Raw genomic sequence first — 15282 nt, 5'->3', positions numbered from 1 at the left:
GAGTCCTAGTGAACAATAACTTAAATATAAGCCAGCAGTGTGCTGCAGCTGCCAAAAAAGCCAACACAGTGCTGGACTGCATTAACAGAGGGATAGAATCAAGATCCCGTGAAGTGTTAATACCATTTTACAATGCCTTGGTAAGGCCACACTTGGAATACTGCATCCAGTTTTGGTCACCACGATGAAAAAAAGATGCTGACTCTAGAAAGAGAACAGAGAAGAGCAACAAAGATGATTAGGGGACTGGAGGCTAAAACATATACTGTAAGAAACAATTGTTGGAATTTGGTATGTCTAGTTTAACGAAGAGAAAGACGAGGGGGGACATGATAGCAGTGTTCAAAAATCTCAGGAACTGCCACAAAGAAGAGGGAGTCAAGCTATTCTCCAAGGCACCTGAAGGCAGGACAAGAAGCAATGGATGGAAACTGATCAAGGAGAGAAGCAACTTAGAACTAAGGAAAGACTTCGTGACAGTTAGAACAATTAACCAATGGAACAACCTGCCTCCAGAAGCGGTGAATGCTCCAACATTGGAAGTTTTTAAGAAGAGACTGGACAGCCATTTGTCCGAAATGGTGTAGGGTTCCTGCCTGAGCAGGGGTTGGACTCAATGACCTCCAAGGTCCCTTCCAACTTTATTACTATTATTATCAATCATCGCACAGTCAGCCAGATGTTCAGACTGGATTTGGCATTTTGTCTACCTATCGAGTCCTTACCCAGGACCTGGGATAGGCAGATGTGGATGTTTGATGGTATTACAGGTATCGTCGCAGGATGGAAGCAGTTCCTAATAAGGCCGCCTTTTGCAATTGACTAATAGCGAATTTGTCAATGCCAATGGTGTTCAAGTGGTGCTCCAGTTGTTTTGGGATTGCACCCAAGGAGCCTATGACTATTGGTACTACCCTTGCTTGCTTTTGCCACAGTCTTTCTATTTCTATTTGTAGGTCTTTGTATTTTGTTATCTTCTCCAGTTCTTTCTCTTCTATTCTGCTATCTCCAGGCACTGCCACGTCCACTATCCAGACTTTTTTGTCTTTCTTATCGACAATTGTTAAGTCTGGGGTGTTATGTTGCAGGTGCTTGTCTGTTTGAATTCTGAAGTCCCAGAGCAGTTTAATTTTATCATTTTCTATGACTTTCTCTATTTTATGATCCCACCAGTTTTTGCTTACAGGCAAATGATATTTTTTGCAGATCTTCCAATGCACCATTGTTGCTACTTTGTCATGCCGCTGCTTGTAATCAGTCTGTGCAATCTTCTTGCAACAGCTTACCAAGTGGTCCACTGTTTCTTCAGCTTCTTTGCATAGGCGGCACTTACTGTCTGTTGCTGTCTTCTCAATTTTGACTTTGTATGCATTTGTCCTTAAGGCTTGGTCTTGTGCAGCCAGAATTAGTCCCTCGGTCTCTTTCTTCAATTTTCCTGCTCTTAGCCATTGCCAGGTTTTATTATTATCTGCTTTCCCAGCTATTTTTTTCATGTATTGGCCATGTAGTGCTTTGTCTTCCCATGCCTCTATTCTGTTCTTCATTTGGTCTTTCTTGTAGGCCAGTTTGGTCTCTCCAGTAGTTAGTAAGCCTTCCTGATATACTAATTTCAGTGCATCTTCATCATTGTTCTTCAGATATTCTTCCAAAGCCATTTTTTCTTCTTCAACCATCTGATGTACTTGTAGCATTCCACGCCCACCTATTTGCCTTGGTAGATAAAGTCTATCAATGTCACTGCGTGGATGAAGGGCATGATTCATTGTCATTATTTTTCTGGTCTGCCTATCCATTGCTTTTAGTTCTGCTTGAGTCCAGTCCACTATTCCAACTGTGTACCTAATGACTGGGATTGCCCAGGTGTTGATTGCCTTTATGGTATTTCCTCCATTGAGTTTGGATTTTAAGATCTTCTTCACTCTCTTGATGTATTCACCTCTAATCTTTTTCTTGACTTCAGTGTGCTTGATGTTGTCAGCTTGAAGGATACCCAAGTATTTGTAGTACTCTTCCTCATCCAGACTCTTAATGTTATTTTCGTGGGGCATCTTGATTCCTTCAGTTTTCACTATTTTTCCTTGTTTGATAGTAAGTGTGGCACATTTGTCCAAGCCAAACTCCATTACAATATCTTGGCTATATATACGGACAGTGTTGAGCAGCGATTCTATTTCAGATGATGTTTTTCCATACAGCTTCAGATCATCCATGTAAAGGAGGTGGGATAGTCTGGCAGATGTTTTTGATGTTTGATAGCCATGTCCTGAGTTATTCAGTATTGTTGACAGAGGAAACAGTGCAATAACAAATAGTAATGGTGATAATGAATCTCCTTGAAATATTCCTCTCTTGATATTAACCTCTCCCAGCTCTCACCATTGATCTGCAACTGTGTCTTCCATTGTGCCATCGATCTTTGCACAAATTTTCTGATGTTTCTACTGACTCCTGTTATTTCTAGGCACTTTATTATCCAATCATGTGGCAGAGAGTCAAATGCCTTTTTGTAGTCAATCCATGCCACATTCAGGTTGGTCTTCCTTCTCTTGCAGTTTTCCAAGATCATTTTGTCTATTAGGAGTTGATCTTTTGTTCCTCTGCTATTGGGGCGGTTTCCTTTCTGCTCAGGTGGAAAGAGATTGTTTTCAACTAGATGCTGTTGTACTGCATCAGCTACCACACCAGTTAGTAATTTGAAAGTTGTTGGTAAGCAGGTAATTGGCCTGTAGTTACCTGGTGTTGCCCCTTTTGCTGGATTTTTCATTATTAGGTAGGTTTTCCCAGTTGTTAGCCACTTTTCAATTTCTCCTCCTTGTAGTATATTGTTGAACTGCTTGGCAATGAGTGGGTGTATAACAGTTAGATGTTTCAACCAAAACCCATGCAGTTCATCTTCACCTGGTGCTGACCAATTTTTGATTTTCTTTGCTCTTTTTTCTACCATTTTTGTTGTTATTACTAGTTCTTTCATTTCAACTTCTGTTTTATTTGCATCCACCTCTTTTAACCAAGCCGCATCCTTGTTGTATTTCTTTGGGTTATCCCATATCTGCTTCCAGAACTGCACTGTTTCTTCCTTGTCAGGTACTGACTGATTCCTTGCAGTTTCTCCATTGATGGATTGGTAGAAACGTTTCTGATTGGATTGAAATTGGAGGTTCTGCCTATAGTTTGCAATTCGAGCTTCATATCTACTGATTTTCCTGGCTATAGCTGTTATTTGTTGCTTTATTATTTCCAGTGCTTCCTTGATCTTCCTTGTTTCTAAGTGGTATTTCTTGATTAGGTATTCTTTGGTCTTCTTGTTCTTCAGCTTCTTTTCTTTCATCTGTTCTAGCTTGCTTGCATGTGATCTTAACTTGCTGATCTTATTTTCTAGTCTAACCTTCCATTTTTCTGGTGCACTGTTTGTTTGTTTTTCTTCTTTGTTGATTTTGCATCCCAGGTATTCTGTTATAACTGCAGCTGTGCTGTACATTAGTTGGTTTGTTTCTTGCAGTGAATTGGTGCTTATACTTGCTATTGCAGTATTTGCATCTTTTAATGCTTGTGCTAGCTGTTTCTTTGAAACAAGCTTCAATGCAGGCAGCCTTATTCTGTTGTTTTTGTGCTGTTCTAGATGCTCAGTTATTCTTTGTTTCAATTCTTTTATTTCTTTAGTTAGAGGGTTTTGTTCTTCCTGAGGAAGAGGTGCCTGGTTTCCAAATGAGAACAGTTGTATATCTCTACTGGATTCTTTCACTGCCAACTCCCCCTGGTTTGCCTCTACATTCTGAATTACTTCTTGTAAGGCTTTGATTTCTTTGCCCTGGGTAAACCTTTGCAGTTCGTCCAATTCTGTTTCTGTGAAATACTTTATTTCGTATTATAAATCGGCATTGATCTGCTAGTCTCTGTTCTGTTATTTCTGATTCTGGATGTTGTTCTTTCCAGAACTGGTGCATTCGTTTTAGATATCCTCTTCTTGTTGGACTTGATCTGTAGTAACAGATCATTATTTCTTTGTTTTCCATCACTGTGTATCTGCGACGGGTAAACACCTTTTCTTCCAGTAGTTCTGCAGCTGCTGGCCCTGGTTGCTCAGCCAACAGTCCTGAGTCCTGTAACCCATTTTTCACCAGATATCCAGGAACTCCAATATCTAGTGCGGACCTTGTTAACCCGGGCGACATCTGAGCCGGTATGGCATTCTGAAATTTACGTCTCACCATATTTTTTATGGGAGAGACACTCTTTGTCTGACTCCTCTGATGAGACCTGTCCAGTATGGTTGAACCTCTGGCATAGCTCTCATCTTCCTCAGAGTACACAAGCCCCACAACCACGTCAAGATAGTGCCTCACTGGGGGATTATTATTATTATTATTATCTTTCTGTGCCGTTCTGCAAATATCATATAATGATTCAGGTTTCAGGTATTTATCTATTCTGTGGCAAATAAATAATTGATAATTGCTATTTGTCAAATAAATGGAGTAGAGCTAAAATTTATATTCACAGGAGATATAAATTATATCCACTCATTCACATTCTGTGTATACTTGATAGAGTTGGCATTAGAGGGAAATTAAAAGCTTGTAGATAGATAGATAGATAGATAGATAGATAGATAGATAGATAGATAGATAGGTAGGTAGGTAGGTAGGTAGGTAGGTAGGTAGGTAGGTAGGTAGGTAGATAGATAGATAGGTAGACAGACAGACAGACAGACAGACAGACAGACAGACAGACAGACAGACAGACAGACAGACAGACAGACAGACAGATCGATAGGAAAATGCACCTACCTATAAATACATTTTTATATTCATATGTACAGATACATTAATTCATTTATTCCTGGGAAATGAGAATAAAAAGATATGCAGTTATTTCATTTGAGCCACATATTTTAGAAATAACCTTTTTCTGCTCATAATTAAGAAGCAGAATTGAAATGAAGAAGTTGGGATTTCTTCAATATGTTGAGACTTGGGGAAAAGTGCAAAGAAGAACAACTAAGATAATTAAAGGCCTGGGGATTAAAACATATGAAGAACTGTTGCAGGATTTGGGTTTGACTAGTTTAAAGAAAAGAAGGACTAGGGGTGACATGATAGCAGCATTCCAATATTTGAGAGGTTGCCATAAGAGGAGGGGTCAACTTTTACCAAAGCACCTATAAGCAGGAAAAGAAACAATGGATAGAAACTAATCAAGGAGAGAAGCAACCTGGAATTAAGGAGAAACTTCCTAACAATGAGGAAAAGTAACCAGTGGAACAGTTCCCATCAGAAGTTGTAGGTACTTCATCACAGGAGGTTTTTAAGAAGAGACTGGACAGAAAGTTTTTTGAATGGTATACCTGAGCAGGGGTTGCACTAGGAAACCTTCAAGGTCCCTTCCAGCTCTATTCTGACTGAAGTGAGATGCAACAATATTTTTGAGATGAGCAGGCAAAAAAAAAAAAAAAATTAACCTTTATTGTTGTGAAATCATATTTTGGAGATATGCCATATTTAACTATCTGCATGGAATAATTGCTTTCTGATTCTTACAACATAAGCATACTGTATATAGAAGGTATTTCAGAATATTCTATACTAGATTCAAAAGAAAGATAATAATTCAGTTTATTTCCTATACTTGACTGTATATGCACACAGTTCTTCAAATGAAAACACAGATTTGCTCAAGTATGTAGAATTATTAGTAGTGGAAGATCTGGTAATATAAGAACCACTTTTCATAACAACAGATGGATCTGGGGAAAGATTCATGTCCCTCACATATTAGCGTATAATCCAGTGCGGTACTGAGTTAATATTTAAGAAAATATCTTTATTTTTTATTCAAAGGAAGCAGTTAACAAAGAAAAAGTTGATTTGGATTAGCAATGTGTAGCATATAGAAAATGAATAGATCAGCACCTTATATAGAAGAGTGTGGTGTTTCAGTATATGAGAAATTGCAGGAAAAATTAATACACAAAATGCCACAAGATAGAAGGATAAATTTAAGGGTAAAGGTTGATGGTTTCTGAAATGAAAGCCATCAGAGAGTTACCTCTTGGCTTAGCAGTCGAAAAGGAGCAAAATAATAAGTTATTAAATTATTATCAGCTGCAATGTAGCAATTCAAATGTGAGTTCACTTTGAGATGGTTAATGGGATAATGTACAAAGGATCACAGCTCTGGAAAAATAGGCAGGATAGCAAAAAATGACATCACTGAAAGAGGAGCTGTACTAATCCATCAAGAAAAAGCATGAATAGGAAGAGATATGAGTAAATATGGACCACAAATTTGCTTTGGGCATTGCTTTAAATGAAATGGCAGGGAAAACTTTGCTCATGTTTCTACAGCCTGATTTTAGGGTTAGTTAGAGGTCTTAAGTGCACTCAAAGAGACTTAAGGGAATAGGAATTGAAACTGTAATGGGTCTGATTTTTATTTTGCTTTTCAATGCCATTGTAACTTTGAATGCTCATTAAACAAATGGTTGTAAGTAGAGAATTACCTGTATATATTTTTACTGTGTGTGTGTGTGTGTGTGTGTGTGTGTGTGTGTGTGTATGTAGTATTTATATTACTTCATTTTACTCTGTATATTTTTAAATGAATGGTCATGAAACAAATGGTTGTAAATCAAGGAAGAGAGGTAGGGGGGAGGGAGGGTGGGAGGGAGAGTGAGTTTGTACTTTCAGACTTACAGACTTTATTGTAGCCTTACAATAAAGTAGACTTAACTCATCTGGTCTTGCTTTCTTTGTGGTTTATCCATGAGGGCTGACAAATAAACATGTTCTTGAAAAGTCCCTAACGTTTCAAAGATTGGAACTAAACAGCACACTAGTAGACTGCTGGGATCTAAGTGGAAAATAAACAAGACACTCTCTCTCAAACATGATTCAGAGGCTTTTTCTCTTCTCTGATTCAGTCCCCCTTTTTCCTCCTCCTCCATTGAAGGACAAACATAAATATGCAAAAACATAGCATTTAATGGTTATTCTATTTATCGTTCTTTGGTTACATCAAAAGTTACAGGATATAATGAGAATAAATGGAAAATGTAAATATGCTCCCATACTTCCTCATTATAAAGCAACATTATGCATTCACAGTGCATTAAAAGCAAATGACTCTTGTATGAAAATGTGTGAGGGATATCTCCGTGACCCTCCTTGCAGGATCAAACTAAAGTTTCAATTAATCCAACATAATCAACATATAAATCCAAAAGTGATGATTGCCATCATTCCCAGAAGTATTTGACTAGCCACTCTCTTAAATACTAAGCAATGTTTTATATGAATATTTGGCTTTAACCAGCAAAGCAGATTCATTGGCTGGGTCAAGACTGTTAAATGTGATTTGTTTCTTTTGTCAAAACAGAGAAATATCATATTTTTAATTGTGTTTGCAAGAGTGATATCTCTTCTTTTCTGTGACAGCTAAGTAACAAGACATCCACTGATATGTTAAATATTGATTTATTGTAAGATATGTAAGAAGAACCATCAGACGGACTGAAAGCAAATGTTTTCAGTCTCCTTTGTAACAAGGTTGGAGACAAAAAAAGAATAGCTTTGTGCAGAAAATATTAAAATATATTTCAGCACTGCCTTTTGATTTGTTAGTTTGGAGAATTCTGCCCATCATAATGGTAGATACTGAATGAGTATAATGTTCAAAGATGGATAGCTACGTACCATAAATGTTATTTTTCTTATACATATATAAGCAAAATGCCTTTGCTTTAATGAAAAAAAAAGCTAATAATAAATTGCTGGTTATTCTAATGTAGTAATTTTCAAACTTTTTTCATAAAAACCTAGGAATGTTCTAGCAACTAGCTTAAGTGTTCATTTGTTAGTTTTGATGAGAAATAGTTTTCTCAAACATATTAAGAATAGCCAAATTGAAATGATTTTATTCCCAGATGCCATCTTTCTCCTTGGTGTGATGAGAGGAAGAATGGCACACTACTTTAGAGAACCTTTTAGTTTATATGAGGTGTTGATGATCCTCTTTAGCCCTACCACTATTTATTTGAAATATATGTTAATGGAGGTAATCACCTTTAGCTGCAAATATTTAATAAAGACACGTAAAATGTATGCTATGGAATATTCATCATGCTTCTTTGAAAGTTGCAGGTGTCCTTATTATTTTTCAGCTGGCAATTTGATATAGCTCCTTAAAGACAGACTATTTCAACACTATCTTCTTCTATTTTTTTCAATCTGTTTGTCTAAATCTGCTTGTCTAAAAGTCGTTAGACTCTTTTCATTTAGAGACTTCCAAAACAATCAAAGAAGAAGGAATGTGGGGTGGAGAAAAGTTATTTTCTTTGACATGTTTGATGCCACCTGTGTATAATTAAATTATTCTGCTTTTTAGACTAGTATTTCATGTTGAGAAAAATCTGTCAGTCTGCTGTACAGCCCCCCCCCAGATTAATAACAAGTGTTAAAGATAAATTTAAAGGAGAACCTATAAATTCAACACACACACACACACACACACACACAAGTATGCTCAACTTGCTAAATCTAAACTTTTTGTCTTATATATTAAATATATATAATTATATATATATATAATTGTCTTATGTATTAAAATTTCTGTGTACTTTGTGGTTTTACCATTATACCTTGACTTGTATACTTTTAAAATATTTTGAAACAAGTATACAAAAATGTATTTGGGGCCTACTATGTGATAATGACCACTTACATCATTGTTCAAAATTTATAAACACATCTTAACCTTTATTACTAGGCACTGTACATGATCTTAGCCAAAAGAAATTGTATTATGTGTAAAATACAGATTTTCCCCAAAAGTGCAGGGATGGGGAAAAGACAGATTTTTGCAAGTAGATTCACTTTTCAGTATAAATGGCAAATGATTTAAAAGATTCTTTTATCTAACCAGTTGGGGAAACTGGTCAAATACAAAATTATCAAATTCAAATTTCCCAAAACATAGGAGGCAGAAGCTATGCCAAATTGGAAATATATTATTTTTCCTAGTTTAACTCATCCTCCATCGTATCCAAAACTTGAATTAAAATAGTGAGATTTGGGTCCCATCAAAGTTGATTGAGCCAAATTATTCATGGTTAACCTTTATCTCACTGATTTCAGCATGAGCTGAAATAAGGTCTATAATACATACTTAAAGCCTTCCAGTAGGATTATTACCAAATTTCCAAAAAAATGAGTTTTAAAAATATACAGAATAGAAATTAGAGCCATTTTTTTCAGTCAATTCAATGATTTTCTTTTAAAAAAAATCAAATCATACTGCAGTATTTTAGTTTTTCAGTTTCTTCTGGTATGCTAGAAATTTTGTTACACAAATCTTTAAGAATAGTAATTGATGCACTATTAACCTATGAATGAGATTTTTAAAAAAGTAGTCATAGAACTGTGCTTCCAGTTTGAATCCAATTTAATATTATATCCAGAGGTTTGACCCTCTCTTTGCTTCCAATCTTTCTTCAAAGTAATTTATATATCTGAAAACCAACAATATAATTTTAAGCAGAATGTTTTTTCTGATAACTATATTTTTCATTTATGCACAAATGATTGCATAAATATCCTTTTTTTTCTGTCTCTGGAATATCCCATACTAACCATCCATTTTCTAATTGCTACTTCCATAAAAATTGAGAAGGGTTGTTTCTTCTCCCAGGTTTATGAAAATTGACTTCCCAAGGTTTTGCTGATTTCTAATCTGTAGAAAATCGAGCACTACCATCAAGAAATACTCTGCTATTGATGAAATGCTATACTAAAAAAAAAAAAAAAGTTTGCATGGTAAAATGTAATGTCATGTGTGTTGGTTACAATGACCACTATTTCTTCAAGTTCCAGATGTTTTGGGAAGGAAACTTAGCCTTTTCTATATAATACGGCAAATGGTTTTCCATTCATTTATTCACTAGGTGACAGAAACCCGGACTGGTCCTCTTGGCTGCAGTAACTATGACAACCTAGATTCTGTCAGTTCTGTTTTGGTACAGAGTCCAGAAAACAAGATTCAGTTGCAAGGTACGTGGGTGGAATTTTGTTAACTTCTTACAGGAAGATGTTTATAGGACTATTGTTGTTAAACTTACAGAATGCCTGAAGACTACATATGAAGAATCATTTCAAAGGTTCCATTTCCCCAAGGTTTCAGCGGGTATATAAAAATCAAGGTTGTGTTCAAAATAGGGGGAAAAAAATCAGGCCCCAAAATTTTGTTGTGGCCATGTTCTTTACTTTAATATACAGTTTGGATACTATCTGATAGTATCCCAATTCATATTCATATGAGCCGAGGTGGCACATCAGTTAGAGTGCAGTACTGCAGGCCACTTTAGCTGACTGTGTTCAGCAGGTCAGCGGTTGAAATCTCACCAGCTCAAGGTTGACTCAGCCTTCCATCCTTCCAGGGTAGGTAAAATGAGGACCCAATTGTTGGGGGCAATGTAAATATATATATATACATTGCTTACTGGTGTACACCGCTTAGAGAGTGCTTGCACTTAAAGCGGTATATAAGTCTCATAAATAAATAAATAAATAAATAAATATAAAGAATTATTCTAAACATTCAGAGTGTTGGATATGAGTGATGTGGTGGCCTAGTGGTAAAGATGCTCACTTTCCACTTGGAAGATTGAGAGTTCAATCCTAGGTAATGGCAGATGTTTCTCTTGCCTAGGGCGCTAAGAAAAAACATCTGCTGCAAACTCCTAATAGGGTCAGGAAGAGCATCTGGCCAATAGCATTCTTCTCCATCCAGTCACCCTGCCCCTACCCCGAATTAAGGGATTACAGGATTGTAAAAAGAGAATTTTATTCAGATTATTAAATGGAGTTCCAACATATTGAGCTGGACTATTTCTTTGTTATATATGGCAATCTACTTAAAATGGTTAAAGTTCCTTGAAAAGCAAGGTGTTGTTCAATCTGACTAAAAATCTTAAGTATGCATCAAAAAGAAAAATACTAGTGGCCATTGAGTGGTTTGTATATCTATATTCAAGGACAGTGCTAGTGTTGCTAATTCAGCAATATATAGTCCTGCAATGGAATTCATTGCTAGAAATTTTATCAAGCTAATACAGTATATAATTAGAAGAAGAAAAAATCCTCCAGCATATTACAATAAGTTGGGTTGGGGAATCATTGTTTGTCTCTTACTTTTAATACAATTTTGCTTGTCTGGTGCTTAGGGAAGCAATGATGATATTAAAAATCCAGAGACTTTATGTTAATCTTATTAACATTCTTTGAGTTTCCTTCAGGGAGTTTATAGAAGTTTGGCAGTAGAATTATTTCCAACTTCAAGGCAAATACAGAAAAGTTTCAAGGGAAATTAAAGGATTCCAATAAGAGTAGGGGGGGGAACCATTATTCTTCAGATTGTCAGTGAATTCCACCTAAATATATATTTGAGAAGAGAAAATGGGGAGGACTAGAATTCTGAGAAATGAGAATATCATTAACTATGTATCTTAGAAGAAAATTGATGCATACAATGGTATACATCAACATCATCTCTTATTCATGATTAAGAAAATCTATTAAGGTTACCCATAGTCAGAAGGGGGTGGGGGGCTGGAAAAAAAAACTTTATTTAGTGTGTACAAAAGATGTTAAGAAGACCACTCCCAATAAGTTACTGCCATTTGAAGTCTGCTTACTATCTTTCTGTGAAACATGGAATAATGTTATGCTTTCTCCAGAATGCAGCAGTAGCATAGACCTCTAATAGAGATGGGTTGGTAGTTGAACTTTTAGTGAATTCCGAGCATGGTTTATCTTTTATTTTCTTTGGGCCTCATATCTCCACTGTGTTTATTGAAGTTATTTGCTGTTCAGATGCTGTTTTCACTTTGCTCGACCTAATATTTATCAGTAAAATGCTTAGAAAATTATTATGTCAATTGTAGGCTTGTTTTGTTACATAATGTACTGTAATTCTAATGTCAAAATGGTCACATATACAACAGTCTTTTAAAATTCACATCATAGTGATTATTGTCTCAACAAACAAAAAGTTTAACATATGGCAAAGTTTATTTTCATATTTTTCCTGCAATGTATTTAAATAGACATATGTACACAGAGAGTTATATAATATAAAACACAAGGAAAATTTTTCAGTTTTATTATACTGCATTTCTAAAATGTTTTATTCTACTGTGTAATATTGCATATTTATTATACATCTTTCAGCAAGGCATTTTTTTTCAAAATTCATGCATTAATTTGTTTGGTCTTTGGTCAAGATGTGCTACAAACATTTGCAAAATATGTCAACAAAAACAAGAATGTAATAAGCATGTAAACATAAATAATGGTTGCTTTTTTATGTCACTCTCAGTCTACTGAAAATAAGTAGACTGGCTTGTTCCAGTTTTAAAAAAAGTTTGAAACACTTTACTATGATAATTCTTCTGCAATTTACATTGGATTCAGTCAAATAGTGTCGAACCAGTTCTTCTTGTTGTTTGGTCTGGAAACTGAGAGCTATATGTGAGAAAAAACATATATAATTATTTCTACCCACTCAGCTACATTACACTATTTTAATTAGAAATAATGGTTTTCAAGGACTTAAAAGAATAAGAATATGATTCTTATAAGAATATAAGAATATGATTCTGTTTGGGACCCAAAATATATTGATGTACTAGCTCTCCAAAGACAACAAAACTATATTCAGACAACAAATAATGAATATTGTGTTCAGAAGCCTTTAAGCGTAACAAGATTCTTAAACCTCTATTTTTCAAATCAGCAAAGCATTTCTAGCTTTTTGTTGTCCAGGCAGGTAGGTGTGCTGTCTCTTGGGATGGGTCAGTCTAGTACCCATGTCCAAGTGAATTGATTTATTGACCAACTTATCATTCAACAATTATCAACAGAGCTTTTTTTTCCCAATTTCCATGTAATGCTTGCACAGAGCAGGCAGGGGTGGAAAATCCTTGATAATAAAGCCAAAACTGTGTGAACGACCTCAACATTCAGAGAAATATAAGAATAGGACAGAAATCCTAAGCCCATGTTTGCCAGACTTTCCTTTTCAATTGAAATATGTAGAGACAACAAAATCTGTGGTGCAATCCATAAGAATATATGCAACATTTTTTCCCCTGAATTTAGAATATTATCCCAAGGAATATTCTGACTCTATTTTGAAACTGTCTGGCATAAGCTACATTTCTTAATCACTATGAATTTATTAGATTATTTGTATCCTTCATTTATTACATAGTAAGTAATTCAAGGTGGTGAAATACCTAATGATTCTTCCTCGTCCAATTTTCCACACAACAAACTAGTAAAGTGGATGGACTGAAGGAGAGTGACTGGCCCAATGTCATCCAGTTGGCTTTTGTATATGTCTGTGTTGCCTTGAGTTATTTATAAAAATGATAAAGGTAGGATATAAATAATAAAATCCCTGGCATAGGCTACATACCTGGCAATTAGTTTGATACCTTCTCACAGTGTTCCACAATGTTTATTAACTGCATTGATCAATTTTGCTACAAGCACGTATATGGCAAAGCCCAAAGAGAAAAAAAAAAATTCTCACAACCAAAGCAATATCAAAAATCCATTTCTTTTTTGACAGTCTTCATGAAAGAGAAGTTCTCTAGTGAGTCTTTCATAAAATTGGATAGATAAGTGAAACATATGGCTACAACAACACTAGAGAAAAAATGATTTGATCATTCTTTTTCTCATTTTAGTCTTGGGATTAGGATGCTCCTTCACACAGGCATCAGATCATTTTTGTGGGAAGAGATTCCTTGGGTCTACTCTCATGCCACTGAACAGTAGAATTCATGATGTATTGGTTTTGATATTTATTAATTATTATTGTTCTATAAACTCTCCAGCATCATAGTATTATTCTGAGAAAACATCTTCCATGCTGTGGATCAGAAATGATTTTCAACACACTTGATCAAAGGATAGATTTAAATTAACAAGATGAATATGAATAAAAGAGCATCATTCTTGAAAAAATGATTATGCAGACTAAAAAGTAGTTTTATCAATAATACAAACATGGGTGTAATTCACACTTCAAGTACAATGATTTGAAGTGATAGTTGCATTATTGTCAGTAATGTGTAACATAAAGCTACTCAAGGAGGTTTTTCTTGGTATATAGATTTAATGTTGTTTAAAAGTGGACAATAAAAACATTATGATGTTTTTCTTCCTAGTAGAGACATTTTTCAACAGATTCCCTAAAAACCAGTTGCCAGGTTCCCCTTGGCATGTGAAAAATCACCCTCTAGCAATCAATTGCAAAAACATTTCCCTTCCCCAGAAGGCTTTTGACTGTCACAAGTCATAAAAAATGATATATGTGAGCTGTTGATTGCTTGTAAATCTGTGACCTAACATCTTCTGTGGACATATTGATTGTAGATAGAATTAAATCTAAAGGATTGGTTAAGTTCTGAGGAAACTATCTCACTTATTAAGATAAATTGTTTCTTATTCTCCTTCTCTTCCTCCTCCATTAAGGTCTTCAGCTTATCTTGCCCGAATATTTGCAAGAAAGATTTGTGCAGGCAGCTCTGAGCTACAGTGCATGCAATTCAGAGGGAGAATTCATCTGCAAGGACAACGATTGTTGGTGTCAGTGTGGGTCCAAATTTCCAGAATGCAACTGTCCATACATGGATATTCAAGCTATGGAAGAGAGCCTGCTACGCATCAGTGAGACATGGAATACTTACAATAGTGATTTCGAAGATTCAGGTGTGGTGTTTTCACATAGTATATCATTTTCATTATTGTCCTGTGATTCTATAGTGACATCTTCATTACTCTGTCACCAGAAATGATGTATGGAATGGTGGATTCTGTGCATTGCATTCATTAGGGGTTATAAATAAGGATGCAGCAAATCTAAATTGAGCTTGTGTGTAAGACTTTTATCTTATTTGGTTCCATTTTCAGGAGATCCTTGGCTGGCCAAATCTGCCTTAATTTGATATAGGGGTTGTCATACTGTTTTGTTAGGCATTTCTATGGATTTGACTATAATTTGGACAGTGGTGCTCTGCAGAGTCCATTAGCATCACTCATTCTTTCATAAAAAATGTTTATAGTGGATGGAAATAAGTAAATAATTTTGAAAGTCATAGGTAGAACAAGACTAAGACATCCAATGGAGAATAGTGCAATAATTATACAATGGCTTCAAAGACAGACTGAGGAGAGCATATGAGCCCCCCTTTAAAGTCTATAGAAGAATTACATTACTCCT

The 15282-nt window shown here is 35.5% G+C and overlaps 1 protein-coding gene across 1 annotated transcript in view; it reads left to right on the top strand.

The window, feature by feature from the left end:
* The window catches only part of BRINP3 (BMP/retinoic acid inducible neural specific 3), a 177355-nt gene that overhangs the window by 67211 nt on the left and 94862 nt on the right, over positions 1-15282 (top strand). Inside the window, exons 5-6 of the mRNA XM_039336065.1 lie at positions 9938-10043; positions 14535-14771. Of these exons, the coding sequence (XP_039191999.1) occupies positions 9938-10043; positions 14535-14771 (343 nt within the window). The remainder of the gene's footprint in view (positions 1-9937; positions 10044-14534; positions 14772-15282) is intronic.

Source organism: Crotalus tigris, unplaced genomic scaffold (genome assembly GCF_016545835.1).
Source record: "Crotalus tigris isolate CLP2741 ecotype Arizona unplaced genomic scaffold, ASM1654583v1 scf7180000017666.27876245, whole genome shotgun sequence".
In the NCBI taxonomy this organism is placed as follows: Eukaryota; Metazoa; Chordata; class Lepidosauria; order Squamata; family Viperidae; genus Crotalus; species Crotalus tigris.
Note: the sequence above shows the minus strand (reverse complement) of the source record. Positions and strands in the feature narration are given on the sequence as shown.